This window comes from Solanum pennellii, chromosome 7 (assembly GCF_001406875.1).
Source record: "Solanum pennellii chromosome 7, SPENNV200".
Taxonomy (NCBI): Eukaryota; Viridiplantae; Streptophyta; class Magnoliopsida; order Solanales; family Solanaceae; genus Solanum; species Solanum pennellii.
The window spans coordinates 78,855,161-78,872,067 of record NC_028643.1 but is presented as its reverse complement, the minus strand read 5'-3'; the positions used below and the strand labels follow the sequence as shown (position 1 = coordinate 78,872,067).

At 34.3% G+C, this 16,907-nt stretch overlaps 4 protein-coding genes across 4 annotated transcripts; all 4 read right to left on the bottom strand.

The window, feature by feature from the left end:
• Positions 1-976: 976 nt before the first annotated feature.
• LOC107026325 (photosystem I reaction center subunit V, chloroplastic) lies at positions 977-1,667 on the bottom strand. Its single transcript, XM_015227252.2, has one exon. The coding sequence runs from the start codon at positions 1,535-1,537 to the stop codon at positions 1,097-1,099; it is 441 nt and encodes a 146-aa protein (XP_015082738.1). The 5' UTR covers positions 1,538-1,667; the 3' UTR covers positions 977-1,096.
• Positions 1,668-2,620: 953 nt separating this feature from the next.
• On the bottom strand, positions 2,621-4,859 carry LOC107025331 (uncharacterized WD repeat-containing protein C2A9.03-like). Its single transcript, XM_015226115.1, has 9 exons — positions 4,650-4,859; positions 4,347-4,517; positions 4,183-4,269; positions 3,949-4,083; positions 3,748-3,858; positions 3,542-3,633; positions 3,330-3,435; positions 3,129-3,215; positions 2,621-3,034 (listed from the first exon to the last, which is right to left on the bottom strand). The coding sequence occupies exons 1-9, from the start codon at positions 4,857-4,859 to the stop codon at positions 2,621-2,623; spliced, it is 1,413 nt and encodes a 470-aa protein (XP_015081601.1).
• Positions 4,860-6,350: 1,491 nt separating this feature from the next.
• Positions 6,351-11,720, bottom strand: LOC107025624 (uncharacterized WD repeat-containing protein C2A9.03-like). The gene is made up of 13 exons (XM_015226389.2): positions 11,638-11,720; positions 11,415-11,520; positions 11,236-11,322; positions 10,835-11,153; positions 8,272-8,330; positions 8,010-8,180; positions 7,820-7,903; positions 7,581-7,715; positions 7,389-7,499; positions 7,229-7,314; positions 7,016-7,121; positions 6,838-6,924; positions 6,351-6,755 (listed from the first exon to the last, which is right to left on the bottom strand). The coding sequence occupies exons 1-13, from the start codon at positions 11,718-11,720 to the stop codon at positions 6,351-6,353; spliced, it is 1,839 nt and encodes a 612-aa protein (XP_015081875.2).
• A 2,561-nt stretch (positions 11,721-14,281) lies between these two features.
• Positions 14,282-16,201, bottom strand: LOC107025623 (uncharacterized WD repeat-containing protein C2A9.03-like). The gene is made up of 8 exons (XM_015226388.2): positions 16,049-16,201; positions 15,865-15,948; positions 15,597-15,731; positions 15,401-15,511; positions 15,240-15,325; positions 15,027-15,132; positions 14,819-14,905; positions 14,282-14,749 (listed from the first exon to the last, which is right to left on the bottom strand). Exons 1-8 carry the CDS (start codon positions 16,199-16,201, stop codon positions 14,333-14,335), a joined length of 1,179 nt encoding a protein of 392 aa, XP_015081874.1. The 3' UTR covers positions 14,282-14,332.
• Positions 16,202-16,907: the final 706 nt, after the last annotated feature.

Here is a 16,907-nt window from a genome sequence, read left to right as displayed (position 1 = left end):
CTGTTTACTGCCCACATTCTCGTGACCATAATATATATGAAAGCGTCATTCCTAAATTCCCCACTATCATTTTTACTTTATATATTCTCATCATCGCTTGGTATGAAGTATAAAAATTATATTGAATAACGTATGTTAGAAATAAGAAGCGTAGAAAAGTTTTGTATCGTTAATATCATGATTTATTATTGATAAGAATACTATTGAACAAGACATACAAAAGTAAGATTATGTATTAGCTATTGAAAACACTATAAAAAAGGAATTCGATAATATCAGTATTATTTTCTCTAATATGTCCTACCATACGGATCACTACGCGAAGTGATGGAGCTATAATTTATATAGTCATCTTCCAGCAGTAGCTTATATTTTCTTGATCAATTAAACGTAAAGCCAATTTTCTTAGAGTCAAATGGCTGTTCTACTAGTTTAAACTTTTAGTGAAATTAAGGAGTCTTACATTTGATTTTGGCAAAACGTTTTGGGGAGATTCGATCATTTTAAAAGTACACTCTTAAAAGATGAATTTTTCATGTCAAAAGTATCAAAGAAATAGTTAATTACATCAAATTCATCAAAGTTTAAATTTTAAATTTACCTACTCATATCATAGTGCATTCATCCTCTCAGATTACTTAATCCAACTATAACGACAGAATCCCAACCCTATATTTCTCATTATGTGTTGCGACTTGCGACCAATAATTTTTTATCAAAAACGTTTTTTCATCATTATCAAACACATCCTAAAAAAGAAATTTTGAGTTTTTAACGTTGGTACGTTTATTTTATAAGCCTTCATTTTTCTCATGTACACCCCTTTAGTTTGAATGCTTTTGATAATTCTCCGTTTATAATTAATTTTTTAATTTTAATATAATGGAGTTCATCTTTTAGACCTCCAAAATGGTACGGATTCACAGGAAACCATTCATCACAGTGAAATATTTGGATGCATAGTCGAATTCAAATGCAAAAGAAAACAGAGACAGTACTAGTAATTCTTTGGCACTATACAGAAACAAAACCACATGAATTTCACATAAAATCAGTTAACAAAAACACATATAGTAATTATATTTTTGATTGATATTCAGCCAAAGAAACTGGGATCATATCCATTGCTAGAAGTAGCAAGGATATAATAAGCAACAATATGTCCAATAGATCCCCAAGCAAGCACGTCAACAATATTGAATCCAACTGGATCATTTGATTTTAACAAACTTATATATTCCTTAGCCCTAACATCTCCAGCTTCAAAGTGAGAAATTCCGTTCTGAGATGGCACCTGTTTCGCTACATTTTCTCTCTGGAAATTGAAGAAAACGAACCTTCCAAGGAAAAGCGAAAGCCCAGTGCTCAAACTGATGACAACGGATGGATTGAGTTCAGCTTTCACAGCGAGATTTCGGGTTTTTTTGGTGATAGGTTTGAAGGCGATGGGTTTGTTGAGGAAGAGGGAAGAGTCAGTGGGTTTGTTGAGTGGTCTGAGACCTTGGAAAGTTGGTGCAGAAAACAGAGCTGATGCCATTTTTTGAGTTTTAGGGATTTGGAAATTGTTGTTTGATGAAATGCAATGCAAATTTGGGTGTGTTGAGGAGTATATGTGGTTATTGGGGATTTCAATAGGATTTGATTTGGAAATGAGTGAGGGGAAATGAGGGGAAGTAGATTTTTGGAGATGAGTTGGCTTTCATTTATTGGTTCTTTCTGGATTAGAGATCCTTGTAACTTCTAACCCAACCTTTTTTTTTTCTTCAAATACTAGCAACATATTTCTAAAAGAGTTTGAGTTATTTACATCGCAAATATAATGAAATTTTTTTACGCGATTAGACTAATTTCTCAATTTATGTGAGTGTTTAATGAGTTTGGGTATGATTTTTTTTTTTGAAACTTGTAGTCTGAAATTAATTTTAAATAAATTTTAGGGATAATGTATAACTACCCCTCAACCTATGCTCCAAATATTATCCCTTTCCGATCTACACACTATCTTGTAGGCCCAACGCTGGTTGACTTCTCTTTTCAAGCTAGTACCACGTAGGCCAAAAAGGGGTAGAAAATTACTTATAAAATAAGTTCAGGGGTAATAGGACCTTAGTATAGTATAAGTGTGTCTCTGGAATTTCGAGCATAAGTTGAGGGGTACTTATACGTTATCCCTTTCAATAAAGATAAAATGAAATAATATTATTCTATTACTAAAAATACGTCATTACTTTTCACATCGATAAAAAGAAAAGAAAAGAGTGTAGCATAAAGTTGAGACCGATAGAGTACAACATTGGATGGTCAATCCCCGTTCACCACAAGTATTATAGGCAGTGGTTGAGCCGATATTTTTACTACGAATGTTCATAATATGAAGAATTTAACACACAAACTAGTTGAAGGTGATGAACCCCAACTCCAGGATGGCTCTGCCCCTGGCTTATAGCCACTTAGCTATGCAAATAAGAAACACCATGGGTTGCATTGAACTAGTGAGAATGCTTCACCCTTAACAAGAGGTCTTGAGTTTAGTTTTACCATAGATTTTTAACCGGAAATCATCTAGCTTTATGTATATCACTACACTCTACATCTTCTGTGCTTACAATTTCTTATGCCTTCATATCATTGCATCATGGTATGAATAGTTGTGTTGTCGTCCAAACTCAAAGAGGCTACCAAATGTGCGATTCCTCACACCAATGAAAAGGGATTCTGTATCGGGACTAAAAGACGCTCCTGATATCTCACCGAAGAAATCAATTTCTTGCTCCACCTCATATCCACTTGTAACATCCAAAACATGCACAAAATCTGCAGACTCTACCATAGCCATAAATCTGCCATCAGACGTGTAGCTAATTGACCGAATAGCTCCAAGGTTGCCCTTCAAAACAGTGACTGACTTGGACAAGTTCCGACAGTCCCATATTCTGCACGTTTTATCCTGGTTCCCAGTTGCAAAAGTTCGGCCATCAGGATGCCACGCTGATGCAAATGAGTAGTCCACATGTCCAGGCAAAATAGCAAGAGCCTGTAAAAATATGAATTTTGTTAGTTGACCACCCATCGAACTCTTATTATACTAATAATTCGCAGTGCAGTACGTCTGAGATGTGCAAACATACCATTCCATTCCTGGAGTCAATCAACATTCCATCGGGATCATCCCCAACTACTATGAGAAGCCTACCATCAGGGCTGACTGATGTATGCTGTGACCATTAAAAGGGGAAAAGGATTTAGTAATTAATATCTGAAACATCGTTGTATCAAGCGTACTATAAATGAAACAGGTTTAGGCATAGACTAGTCGAATAGAGACTTACATTCACTGGCCAGGGTAAATGGAAATGGTTAAACAGTCGAAATGTCTCCATATCGAAATCTCTAACTCCACAATCATTATTTGAAGTGAAAAAATGAACTGCACCACTGCAATAGAAACATATATCTAATTTAGCTTCCTCCTCACTAATAAAAGGAAGTATACCCTAATCGATCGAGAGAGATTCAAGCAATAAACAAGATGATGCAATACCTGACAGTGTTTTTAATCTCAATAGAATTGGTAACGGTATCATCATCATACGTTGGTTGAGAACAAAAGCAAACTCCAGGCTTATCTAAATACTGCACATAGTTTTAAAATATACACAAGCCTTTTCATGATTAGCATATATGACAGCAAAAGCTAAACATGTAAATTAACGAGGGCGGTCAGTTCTAAGAAAATTCATGACAAACCTTGACGATAAGTTCTCCTTCTACTCCACCAGCAACAAGCAACTTATCTTTCACAGCGAGAGTGCTTACTTCGGTGTGTGTAAATCCCTCTGAATGGCTTTCAGGATGTTTCTAATAGAGAAAGAGAAAAAGGAAAGTCCTGATATAATCAAGTTAAGACTACAAATACATTAAGTGAGTTTGATGTACAAAAATACATACCTCACATGGTGCTACATGCCCTGATAAATCAAGAATTTCAGTTTTCACGCAGGTCAATGATGACCAATGCATGAGCGAAAAATGTGATAGCAGGTACACATCATGCTTAGAAGTTGCTGAGATCATATTCCTCAGCTATGTCGAAAAAATTGAAAAAGGAATAGACAGGTTATTCTAAATGTCGTTCAATTTATTTCTAAGAAATAGAAGAGTTGACAAAAGCTCTGAATTTACCTGAGTGTGAGAGAACGTTGGTATAACGGAACATGCATTATATCTGAAATTATAGTATAAACCGTCTTTCTTTGTGGTTTTGCACTCCTGTTGACAAACAAAAGGGGAAAATGACACCAAATCAACATTGAACACAACATTTTTCATGAAAGTAATTAAAATACCATAGCTGGTGTTGCATCAGATGGAGGAATATTTTCGTAGTTCTGGTATTCTGTTAGCCTTCTTTGCCTACGTCTCTCCCTGGTTACCGTAGCCCTTTCCCAGGGGATCCCTTGAATATCTCTTCCATTCCTCACGTCAGCAGCCGAAATATCTTTCATTGATCTATAAGTCTATTCCAGCAGAATAAGAAACAACTCAATAAAGTTCAAACATTTGAAGCAGATTCGTACTAAAACATGGATATGATACATCTAAGGCATGTACAAATGTAGCAATTAGATTTTCAAAATGAATTAACAAACCATGTCTGTTTCTTCCAAGTCATCTACATAAGATTCAACATCACTGAATTCTACGTCTAGGAAGTCATCTACATCCGAACCAAACCCATCCAAGTCTATGCCTCGCCTTTTATTTACATCTGAATCAAAGCCATCCAAGTCTATGTCTTCGAACTCATCAATAAAATCATCTAGTTCTTCCAAATCATCATCTCCTTGTTGATGGGACATGTTAAACTTCAACGAAATGATCTTTAACACAACATCATGAAAGTTAACTTAAACAACAGTGTATTCCTACATGTAGGGTCAGGTGAAGGTAGATTATACGCAGACCTTACCCCCTACCTCATAGAGCTGAAGGTAAAACAAGCCATAACAAATAATAAAGAAAGTGTAACATACCATACAAAGCAGAATATGTGATAAACGAAGCACAAAAACTACGATAATAATGCTAATACTATCTATCTGCCAAGACTACCCTGCACAAGAATGAGACAACACTCGACTACCTCCAACTGTATAACACTAAATCAATTCAACAAACTTCAACGGTTCGTATAAACAACAAATTACTTGTATACATAGGTGATCACAAGGTAAATTAATTATTTATCTTTTTCTGTATAAATAAAAGTTAAAACGTCAAAAACACACATAAAGTATTCTAGTTTATTAGATATGCAATTTTTCTATGTGAATTATAACCAACTTATCTACAATAATGATATCTAAGATATAATAAGTGAAACAAAACTGATAGCTTAGATAAAAAAAACTTAAACAACTATTAGTTCAGGTATAAAACTCGAAAAATTCAATTATTTTAGATGTGTTTTTCCATCTTTCACTACAAAAAAAAAATAAAAATAAAAAAGATGGAGGTAAAAGGATTGTTAAATTTCTAACCTTGAGTTGAAAATCTAGGGTGTTTTTTTTTTTGCCGGTTGATTACGATAGATTTGAAGAGGTCCAAAAAATTTCAACTTATATATTGATTTCTTTTTTATGTTATTTCATTCATGAATCACAATGTTCGTTTGTCTGAATTTTTATTTTTTTTTTTGGTTTCCTACATGGTTTAGTATTAGTATTTGCGCCATATAAAAGCTCTTGGTTTCCTACATTGTTTAGTATTAGTATTTGCGCCATATTAAGTTATTAGGATATTTTTTCTTTATTGGTTTTTCTCTATTTACAATTTACAAAATATAACGGATATGGAATATACATTGTACACATATAGATGATAGGCGTGCATTCGATTTGATTCTATATGGAGTTTTTCAATTTTTAATTTTGAAAAAGTGTAATTCAATATTCCAAACCAAAATAAATTTGGTTTTTCTCTTTTCAGTTTGGTATTTTAGTTTAGTTATGTTAATAATTAATAACATAATCATAGTTATATTTGCAATTTGAAGAAAAAAACTATATAGAAGGAGAAAGTAATGATACTTGCATGATCTCCAGTTACAAAGGTTCTATTGAGAAATCACTCAATACTACAAGTTTCAATTAGGCGATTTAAACTTGACAATCTCATATGTTTCATAATTTTGAATTTGAAGTTTATGCAATTCTAACAAGAATGCTCTCAGTTATATCGTTCAAATAACCGGAAATTGTCTAGCTTTCTATGCTTACAATCTCTTATGAAACATACAAATAGCACAACAATACAACAAATATAATCTGCTTGATTACTGGTGCAGCCTTTCATATCATTGTATCAAGATATGAATAGTTGTGTCGTCGTCTAAACTCAAGGAGGCCACTGTATGAGACACCTATGAAAAGGGACTCTGTATCGGGACTAAAAGACATTCCTGATATCTCACCGAAGAAATCAATTTCTTGTTCCACCACATATCCACTTTTTACATCGAAAATGTGCACAAGATCTTCATACTCTGCCATAGCCATATATCTGCCATCAGACGTGTAGCGAATTGACATAATAGGTCCAAATGTATCGTTCAACACAGTGACTGACTTGGACAAGTTCCGGATATCCCATATTCTGCATGTGTTATCCTCATTCCCAGTTGCAAATGTTTGGCCATCAGGATGCCACGCTGATGCATACGAGGAGCCCACATGTCCAGACAGAGAAGAAACAACCTGTTAAAAATGGATTTTGTTAATCGACCTTTTGTTATACTAATAATTCGCAGTGCAGTACATTTGAGATGTCCAAACATACCACTCCACTCCTGGAGTCAACCAACATTCCTTCGGGATCATCCCCAACTATAACGAGAAGGTTGCCATCAGGGCTGAGTGATGTGTGCTGAGAGCAGAAAAAGCGGAAAAGGATTTAGTAATACACTGAAAGATCTTTGTATCAAGATAGGATAGATACTATTAGACTAGTGACTTACATTCACTGGCAAGTTAAATTGGAAATGGTTAGACAGTTGAAACGTCTCCATATCAAATTCCCTAACACCAGAATCATTGTATGAAGCAATAAAATGAAGTGCACCACTGCATAGAAATAGATATCACATTTAGTTTCATCTTCACTAAGCAAAAAGAAATTATAACCTTATCGATCGAGAAAGTTTCAGGCAATAAGCAACATGATGCAATACCTGGAACTGTTGTTAATCTCGATACAAGTGGTTATGGCATCATATGTTGGCCGAGCACAAAAGCTAACTCCAGGTTTATCCAAATACTGCACTTAAAGGAAGTCCTAAAACCAACTGTATTTTTTTTTAAAAAAAAACAGTTGTAAGGATATTGACAAACCTTAACTATAAGTTCTCCTTGCAATCCACCAGCAAGAAGTAAATTATCTTTCACCGCGAGTGTGCTTACTAGGGTTACAGTAAATCCCTCTGGAAAGCTTTTAGGATGTTTCTAATAGAGAAGAGAAAAAGAAAGGATTGAAAAGGAGGTCCTAACCAATTTACGATAAGTGAATTTTACAAAAATACGTACCTCGAGTGGTACTACATGCCCTGAGAAGTCAAGAATCTCAGTTTTCGTGCAGGTCAATGATGACCAATGCACGGCAGAAAAAGCAGACAAGAGGTACACATCGTGCTTAGACGTTGCCCAGACCATATTCCTCAGCTATGTTGCAAAATTTGGAAATAGTAATAGATGAATTATTCAAAATGTTGTTCAACTTATTCTCTACGTAAGCTCCTAGTTTCCTCCACACATCTGAAACTTACCCGGAGATGATAGAACGATGGTCTAATGGATCTTGCATACCATCTAAAATCGTATAAACAATCTTTCTTAATGGTTTTGTGCTCCTGTTGACATACAAAAGGGAAAAATGACACCAAATCTACATTGAACACAACATTTTCTTTTCTTCTAAACCATTTAGAAAGTAATTAAAATACATGTTTGTATTACCTTATCTGATGTCTCACCAGATTGTGGAGTATTTCTTCTACTGTTCCTACAGTATCGTAGTTTTCTTTGCCTAACTTGCTCCCTGGTAGGTCTCAAATACCATGGGATTCCTTGAATATCTTTGGCACCACTCCTTACATCAGCAGCCGAAACATCTTCCATTCTATTATTCTATGTATTCCAGCTGAAGAACAAACAACTCAATAGAGTTCAAACATTTGAAGCACATTCATACTAAAACGTGTTGTTTAATCCGTCTTACGAAAACATTTAGAACGATAATTCCCCTCAAGTATCTGAGATTAATAGTCATAACTCTTCCTAAAAGAAAAACCTCTATTTATAAACAGTAGAGTGAACAAACACTTATAGCGCCTTATCAGAAATGTCACAACGCCCTGGAAAAGTCCAAAGTGATAACTCTTCATAAAAGTCACAATCTTACGGAAAGGTCTCAACTTTTCAGAAAAAATCGCAACTCTTCAGTAAAGTCGCATCTTTTCGTAATAGTCGCAGTTCTTCAAAAAAGTCGCAAAATTTTCATAATAATCAGACCTCTTCATTCTTCATCCACACCTTTTAAACCTAACAAAACAAGGATACGATACATCGATCTAAGGTGTGTACAAACACAACACTTAAATTTCTATGTCCTCTAAAGTTAATCACCTCTTTCATTTACTTGTTCGACCTACCTCTAACCCTCTTCAAACCCACCCTTTCCAACCTCTCACACACCTCCTTCCTAGAACATCTACGCATCTCCTTTTCATATGTTCAAATCATCTTATCCACCATAGAAGTCACTCGAGAATATAAAGGTTGCGAATTAACTACATTCCAGAAACATCTTAACATTAAATATCAAAGAACATCCATTCACAGAAAAGACACATTTAATTTTGACCTCCTGTTACAACATGGTTGCAAAAAGACCATGAAAAACACATAAGATTGTTCCAACAGTACTAATTAATTAATTCAACCAAAATTTAAATGTTAGTACAAACAACCAGATGAATGATATATAACACCAAAAGGTGAATTAACAGTCAAAACACATTAGATTAGATGTGATTTTTCTATGTGAATCTTTGATCAATTTATCAACTACTTAAAAAGTAGATAGAGGTAAAAATAATTTCTGACCTTGAGGAGAAAATGTAGGTGATTGTTTTTTGCTTGATGGCGATAGGTTTGAGTAAGAGGCGGAGATAAATATAATAAACATATGTTCCCTTATATACTAAATATTCTTTATCTTATTACATTCTCAAATCACAATGTCCATTTGTCTCTTTTTCTTTCTATTTTTAATTTATAATTTACAAAATACTATTTCTGTCCCTATTTAGTTGTTCACTTTAGAAATAATACACATATTAAGATATCAATAATTAAAAACATAATGAAATTATAATTTTACCCTTATTAATTTTGGTTTCAAAAATGATGAATTAAAACTTGGAAATTTCCAAGAAGTTTAAATGAGGGTATAATAGAATTATTTTTTTGTCTTTTCTTGATTTGTCAAAATGGATAATTAAATAGGAACAACTAAAAGAGAAAATACGAACAAATAAATAGGGACAGATGGAGTATAACGGATATGGAATATGCAATGTACCCTTAGATATGGATATATAAGGAATATAATGGATATGGATATGATACTAGTATTCGCGCTATGTAAAGCCGATTTGAAAGTGTTTCATAATGATTAACCCGTAATAAGTAAATTTGCGCCTTGTAAAGTTGTTAGAGCTATTTTTTCTTATTTATAATTTACAAATTAAAAAAATGGCCAATAGCCCTCCACCTATAACCGGATTCTCAGTTACACTCTTATACTTCACGGGGTTTCTATTACCCTTCTGAATTATTTTAAAATGAAATAAGTAGCTTCTTAAAACGCCATAAATATGTGTCTTGTGGTGAAATACATTGGCTTGACACGTGTATTTCACCTATTTTTTTTAAATGGCGTTTTTTCTCTTTCTTCTTCATTCATTTTTTAGCCCTAATTATTTTGTGAGAACTTTGATCTGGAGAATATATTGGAGGTTGAATTGGGGGTCTCTTTATTTTGTCTTTAGACGACTTTGGGATGATGAGCCGTGGAGAGATTTGGCATATTCTACCATGGAGAAGAAAGAAATTAAATTTTAACTAAGAATAATAATTAGAAATATATTCGCGCCGTATTAAGTTATTATGATATTTTTTCCTTATTTACAATTTACAAAATATAACGGATATGAAATATGCATTGTACTCGTATAGATAGGGTGTGCATCCGATTTTTCGATTTGATTAAGTACTATTTGTTTTGGGTTTTGCAATTTTTGATTTTGAAAAAGTGTGATCCAATATTTCAAACCAAAATAAATTTGGTTTTTCACTTTACATTTTGGTATTTTAGTTCAGTTATGTTAATCATTAATGACATAATCATAGTTATATTTGCGAAGAAAAACTATTTACAAGGAGAAAGTAATAAATACTTGCATGATCTCCAGTTACAAAGGGCCTATTGAGAAATCACTCAATACTACAAGTTCCAATTACGCGATTTAAACTTTGCAATCTCATGTTTCATAATTTTGAATTTGAAGTTTATGCAATTCTAACAACAATGCTCTCAGTTTTGTCGTTCAAATGACTGGAAATTGTCTAGCTTTCTATGCTTACAATTTCTTATGAGACATACAAAATAGCACAACAATACAACAAATATAATCTGCTGAGTTACTGGTGCAGCCTTTCGTATCATTGCATCAAGATATGAATAGTGGTGTCGTCGTCCAAACTTAAGTATGAGACACCTATGAAAATGGACTCTGTATCAGGACTAAAAGACATTCCTGATATCTCACCAAAGAAATCCATTTCTTGTTCCACCACATATCCACTTTTTACATCGAAAATATGGACAAGATCTTCATGCTCTGCCATAGCCATATATCTGCCATCAGACGTGTAGCGAATTGACATAATAGGTCCAAACGTATCGTGCAACACAGTTGACTGACTTGGACATGTTCTGCACGTGTTATCCTGATTCCCAGTTGCAAATGTCTGGCCATCAGGATGCCACGCTGATGCATACGAGGACGCCACATGTCCAGACAGAGAAGAAACAACCTGTTAAAAATGGATTTTGTTAGTCAATCTCTTGTTATACTAATAATTCGCAGTGCAGTACATTTGAGATGTCCAAAAATACCACTCCACTCCTGGAGTCAACCAACATTCCTTCGGGATCATCCCCAACTATAACGAGAAGGTTGCCATCAGGGCTGAGTGATGTGTGCTGAGAGCAGAAAAAGCGGAAAAGGATTTACTAATATCACTGAAAGATCTTTGTATCAAGATACGATAGATACTATTAGACTAGTGACTTACATTCACTGGCAAGTTAAAATAGAAATGGTTAGACAGTTGTAACGTCTCCACATCAAATTCCTTAACTCCAGAATCATTGTATGAAGCAATAAAATGAAGTGCACCACTGCATGGAAATAGATATTGCATTTAGCTTCATCTTCACTAAAAAAATCTAAGTATAACCTTATCTGATTGACGAATATTTCTTCCAGGGTTCCAATAGTTTTGTACTTCTCTTTGCCTAAATTCCCCCCTGGTTCTTTTCGCGATTCCTTGAATATCTTTGGCGCCACTCCTTACATCAGCAGCCGAAACATTTTCCATTCTATTATTCTATCTATTCCAGCAGAAGAAGAATCAACTCAATAAAGTTCAAACATTTGAAGTATATTCACACTAACACATTGTTGTGTAATCCGTATTACGAAAATACTTAGAACGGTAACTTAGGAAATTTCCCCCCTCAAGTATCTGAGATTAATAGTCTTTAACTCTTCCTAAGAGAAAACCCTCTATTTATAGAATGTAGCGTGAATAAACGCTTATGGTGCCTTATCAGAAAGGTCACAGCCCCTGGAAAAGTCAAAAGCCATAACTCTTCATAAAAGTCACAACCTTACGGAAAAGTCTCAACTTTTCAGAAAAATCGCAACTCTTTAGTAAAATCGCAGTTCTTCAAAAAAGTCGCAAAATTTTCGTAAAAATCGCAATTCTTCATTTTTCATTCACACCTTTTAAACCCAACAAAACAAGGATATGATACATCTATCTAAAGTTGTACAAACGCAACACTTAAATTTTCATGTCCACTAAAGTCTAATCACCTCTTTCATTTACTTGTTCGACCTACTTCTAACCCTCTTTAAAACCACCCTTCCCAACCTCTCACACCTCCTCCCTAGAACATCTGTGGATCTCCTCTTCACAGGTCCAAATCATCTTATCCACCATAAAAGTCACTCTAGAATATAAAGGTCACGACATTTCATAAGAACAACTGTTCATTCTTCATTCACACCTTTTAAACTCAAAAAAACAAGGATACGATACATCGATCTAAGGTGTGTACAAGCGCAACACTTAAATTTTCATGTCCTCTAAAGTCTAATCACCTCTCTCGTTCACTTCTTCGACCCTTTCCAACCTCTCACACCTCCTCCTGTGCATCTCCTCTTTGTATGTTCAAACCATCTTATCAACCATAGAAGTCACTAGAAAATATAAATGTCGCGGATTAACTACATTCCAAAAACATATATAACATTAAATATCAAAGAACATCCATTTACAGAAAAGACACATTTAATTTTGACCTCCTGTTACGACATGGTTGCAAAAAGACCATAAAAAACACATAAGATTGTTCCAACAGTACTAATTAATTAATTCAACAAAAATTTAAAGGTTAGTACAAACAACCAGATGAATGATATATAACAGCAAAAGGAGAATTTACAGTCAAAACACATTAGATTTGATGTGATTTTTTTATGTGAATCTTTGATCAATTTATCAACTACGTAAAAAGTAGATAGAGGTAAAAATGATTTCTGACCTTGAGGAGAAAAATATAATAAACATATGTTACCTTATATACTAAATATTTTTTATGTTATTACATTCTCAAATCACAATTTCCATTTGTCTCTCTCTCTCTCTTTTTTAGTAATTTACAAAATATAACGGATATGGAATATGCAATGTACCCTTAGATATGGATATATATGGAATATAATGAATATGTATATGATACTAGTATTCGCGTCGACGTCATGTAAAGTCGTTAGAGATACTTCTTCTTATTTATAATTTACAAAAGAGAAAATGATCAAAAGCCCCCAATCTATAGCCGAATTCTCAATTATACTCATACTTCACGAGGATTCTATTACCCTTCTTAATTATTTTAGTGGTGAAACACTCTCCGTTGACTCGTGTATTTCACCTGTGGAAGAGACTCCGATTAATGTTTGTGGGTATATTACCACAATTTATTAAAGTTTGTGTGATGGAGTTTTTTTATAATCAAGAGAAGGTAATTGGATTCGGAGAATCTAAAAAACAAACTAAAAAACAGGAGGGATTAGGATCTATAAGTAAAAAATATTTTTTTCTTTTGTACGGTTCAACTGCATTTGAAACAAAACTGATTCTTTTAATTTGATTCAAATTATTTTTTGGTGATTGGAGATGGTGGATTTGATTGTTTGTTTGTTTTTTTCAATTTTTTACATGAGAGCTATTCGAAATTTACAATAATGAATCCGCTGGAGATGGTGGTAGTGGTGCGACGACTTTGGGATGATGAGCATTGGAGAAATTTGGCTTATGCTACCACGGAAGAAAGAAATTAAATTGTAAATAAGAATAATAATTAGAAATATACTTGCGTCATATTTAAGTTATTAGGATAATTTTTCCTTATTTACAATTTACAAAATATAACAGATATGGAATATGCATTTTACCCATATAGATAGGGTGTGTATTCAATTTTTCGATTAGATTCTGTACTATTTGGTTAGGGTTTTTCGATTTCTGATTTTGAAAAAGTGTAAACCAATATTCAAAACCAAATTAAATTTGATTTGATTTGTTTTTTCTCTTTTCAGTTTGATATTTTAGTTCAATTATGTCAATAATTAATTACATAATCAAAGTTATATTTGCAATTTGAACAAAAAATATATACGAGGAGTAGTAATAATACTTAATCTCTCCAATTATTGATAATAAATAATTGAAGTTCAATTATTATTATGAAGTTTACTTGCATAAAGGCTAATGAAAATTCGCATTACAAAGGGCCTATTGAGAAATCACTCAATACTAAAGAAGTTTCAATTACGCGATTTAAACTTGGCAATCTCTAAATAAAGGTGGAGGGATGTCATACAAATAGAACAACAAATATAATCTGTTTACTGGTGCAGTGCTCATATCATTGCATCCAGGTATGAATAGTTGTGTCGTCGTCCAAACTCAAGGAGGCCACAGAATTCGGAACCCTTCACGCCAATGAAAAGGGACTCTGTATCGGGACTAAAAGACACTCCTGATATCACACCAAAGAAATCAATTTCTTGTTCCACCACATATCCACTTTTAACATACAAAATATGGACAAAATCTTCCTGCTCTGCCATAGCCATATATCTGCCATCAGACGTGTAGCGCATTGACATAATAGATCCAAATGTACCATTCAACACAGTGACTGACTTGGACAAGTTACGAACATCCCATACTCTGCACGTCTTATCCTCATTCCCAGTTGCAAATGTTTGGCCATCAGGATGCCAAGCTGATGCATACGAGTAGTCCAGTACATGTCCAAACAAAGAAGAAACAGCCTGTAAAAAATGGATTTTGTTAGTCCATTCGCGGTGCACTACATTTGAATTTGAGATGTCCAAACATACCATTCCATTCCTGGCGTCAACCAACATTCCTACGGGATCAGCCCCAACTACTACGAGAAGCCTGCCATCAGGGCTGAGTGATGTATGCTGAGAGCAGAAAAAGCGGAAAAGGATTTAGTAATATCACTGAAAGATCTTTGTATCAAGATAGGATAGATACTATAAACGAAAACAGGTTCATGCATAGACTAGTCGAATACAGACTTACATAAACTGGCCTGTTAAAATGGAAATAGTTGGACAGTTGAAACGTTTCCATATCAAATTCCCTAACTACAGAATCATCGTATGAAGCAATAAAATGAAGTGCACCACTGCATAGAAATAGATATCGCGTTTAGCTTCATCTTCACTAAGCAAAAAGAAAGTATAACCTTATCGATCGAGAAAGTTTCAGGCAATAAGCAAGATGATGCAATACCTGGCACTGTTGTTAATCTCGATACAAGTGGTTGTGGCATCATATGTTGGCCGAGCACACAAGCTAACTCCAGGTTTATCCAAATACTGCACATAAAGGAAGTCCTAAAACCAACTGTATTTTTTTATAAAAAAAAAACAGTTGTAAGGATATTGACAAACCTTGACTATAAGTTGTCCTTGATATCCACCGGCAAGAAGCAACTTATCTTTTACCGCGAGTGTGCTTACTACAGTTGCAGTTAATCCCTCTGGAGAGCTGTTAGGATGTTTCTAACAGAGAAGAGAAAAAGAAAGGATTGAAAAGGAGGTCCTAACCAATTTACGATGAGTGAATTTGACGTACAAAAATACATACCTCGATTGGTACTATATGCCCTGAGAAGTCGAGAATCTCTGTTTTCGTGCAGGTCAATGATGACCAATGCACGGCAGAAAAATTAGACATGAAGTACACATCGTTCTTAGACGTTGCCCAGACCATATTCCTCAGCTATATATGTTGCAAAATTTAGAAGAAGAATAGATGATTTAATTATTCAAAAATGTTGTTCAATCTATTCTCTAAGTAAGCCTCCTAGCTAGTTTACTCAGCACACAAATCACAACAAAGCTGTGAAACTTACCAGGGAGTTGGAGAACGATGGACTAATGGATCTTGCATACCATCTGAAATCGTATAAACAATCTTTCTTAATGGTTTTGTGCTCCTGTTGACATACAAAGGGGCAAAATCACACCAAATCCATATTTTAACACAACTTCTAAACCATTTAGAAAGTAATTAAAATACAAGTTTGTATTACGTACCTTATCTGATTGAGGAACATTTTCTCTACAGTTCCTCATATGGTATTGTAGTATTCTTTGCCTAACTTTCTCCCTGGTAGTTTTCGTACGCCATTTCATTCCTTGAATATCTTTGGCGCCACTCCTTACATCAGCAGCCGAAACATCTTCCATTCTATTACTCTATCTATTCCAACAGAAGAAGAAACAACTCAGTAAAGTTCAAACATTTGACGCACATTCATACTAAAACATGTTGTTTAATCCGTATTACAAAAATACTTAGAACGGTAACTTAGGAAATTTCCCCCCTCAAGTATCCGAGATTAATAGAATATATCCTCTCGCATGATAGAATGATTTTACTCGTGTATTGGTACTTAAACCACGGTGAATAAACCACTCAACGATAGTAAAGTGCTGAATTTATTTGTGCAGAATAAGAAAAAGTTCAGAAAATTTATTGTTTGTTGTTGAAATTAAGATAAAACCCTCAGTACTGTGAACAAATGCTTATGGTGCCTTAGCGGAAAGGTCACAAAGCCCTCGAAAAGTCAAAAGTCACAACCAGAAAAGTTGCAAACTCTTCATTCTTCATTCACACCTTTTAACCCTAACAAAACACCAATACGATACATCGATCTAAGGTGTGTACAAACACAACACTTAAATTTTCATGTCCTCTAAAGTCTAATCACCTCTTTCATTTACTTGTTCGGCCTACCTCTAACCCTCTTTAAACCCACCCTTTCCAACCTCTCATACACCTCCTTCCTAGAACATCTACGCATCTCCTTTTCATATGTTCAAATCATCTTATCCACCATAGAAGTCACTCGAGAATATAAAGGTTGCGAATTAACTACATTCCAGAAACATC

Coding starts and splice junctions, on each gene's coding strand:
- LOC107025331 (XM_015226115.1), bottom strand. CDS start 4,859: ATGTCCCATCAACAAGGAGATGATGATTTGGAAGAACTAGATGATTTT. Junction 4,270..4,346: donor CTGATGCAACACCAGCTATG/GTATTTTAATTA, acceptor GTTTGTCAACAG/GAGTGCAAAACCACAAAGAA. Junction 3,634..3,747: donor AAGGAGAACTTATCGTCAAG/GTTTGTCATGAA, acceptor AACTATGTGCAG/TATTTAGATAAGCCTGGAGT.
- LOC107025623 (XM_015226388.2), bottom strand. CDS start 16,201: ATGGAAGATGTTTCGGCTGCTGATGTAAGGAGTGGCGCCAAAGATATT. Junction 15,732..15,864: donor CATCGTTCTCCAACTCCCTG/GTAAGTTTCACA, acceptor CAACATATATAG/CTGAGGAATATGGTCTGGGC. Junction 14,750..14,818: donor TTGACGCCAGGAATGGAATG/GTATGTTTGGAC, acceptor CATTTTTTACAG/GCTGTTTCTTCTTTGTTTGG.
- LOC107026325 (XM_015227252.2), bottom strand. CDS start 1,537: ATGGCATCAGCTCTGTTTTCTGCACCAACTTTCCAAGGTCTCAGACCA.
- LOC107025624 (XM_015226389.2), bottom strand. CDS start 11,720: ATGGAAAATGTTTCGGCTGCTGATGTAAGGAGTGGCGCCAAAGATATT. Junction 7,500..7,580: donor GGCATGTAGTACCACTCGAG/GTACGTATTTTT, acceptor CTTCTCTATTAG/AAACATCCTAAAAGCTTTCC. Junction 6,756..6,837: donor TTGACTCCAGGAGTGGAGTG/GTATGTTTGGAC, acceptor CATTTTTAACAG/GTTGTTTCTTCTCTGTCTGG.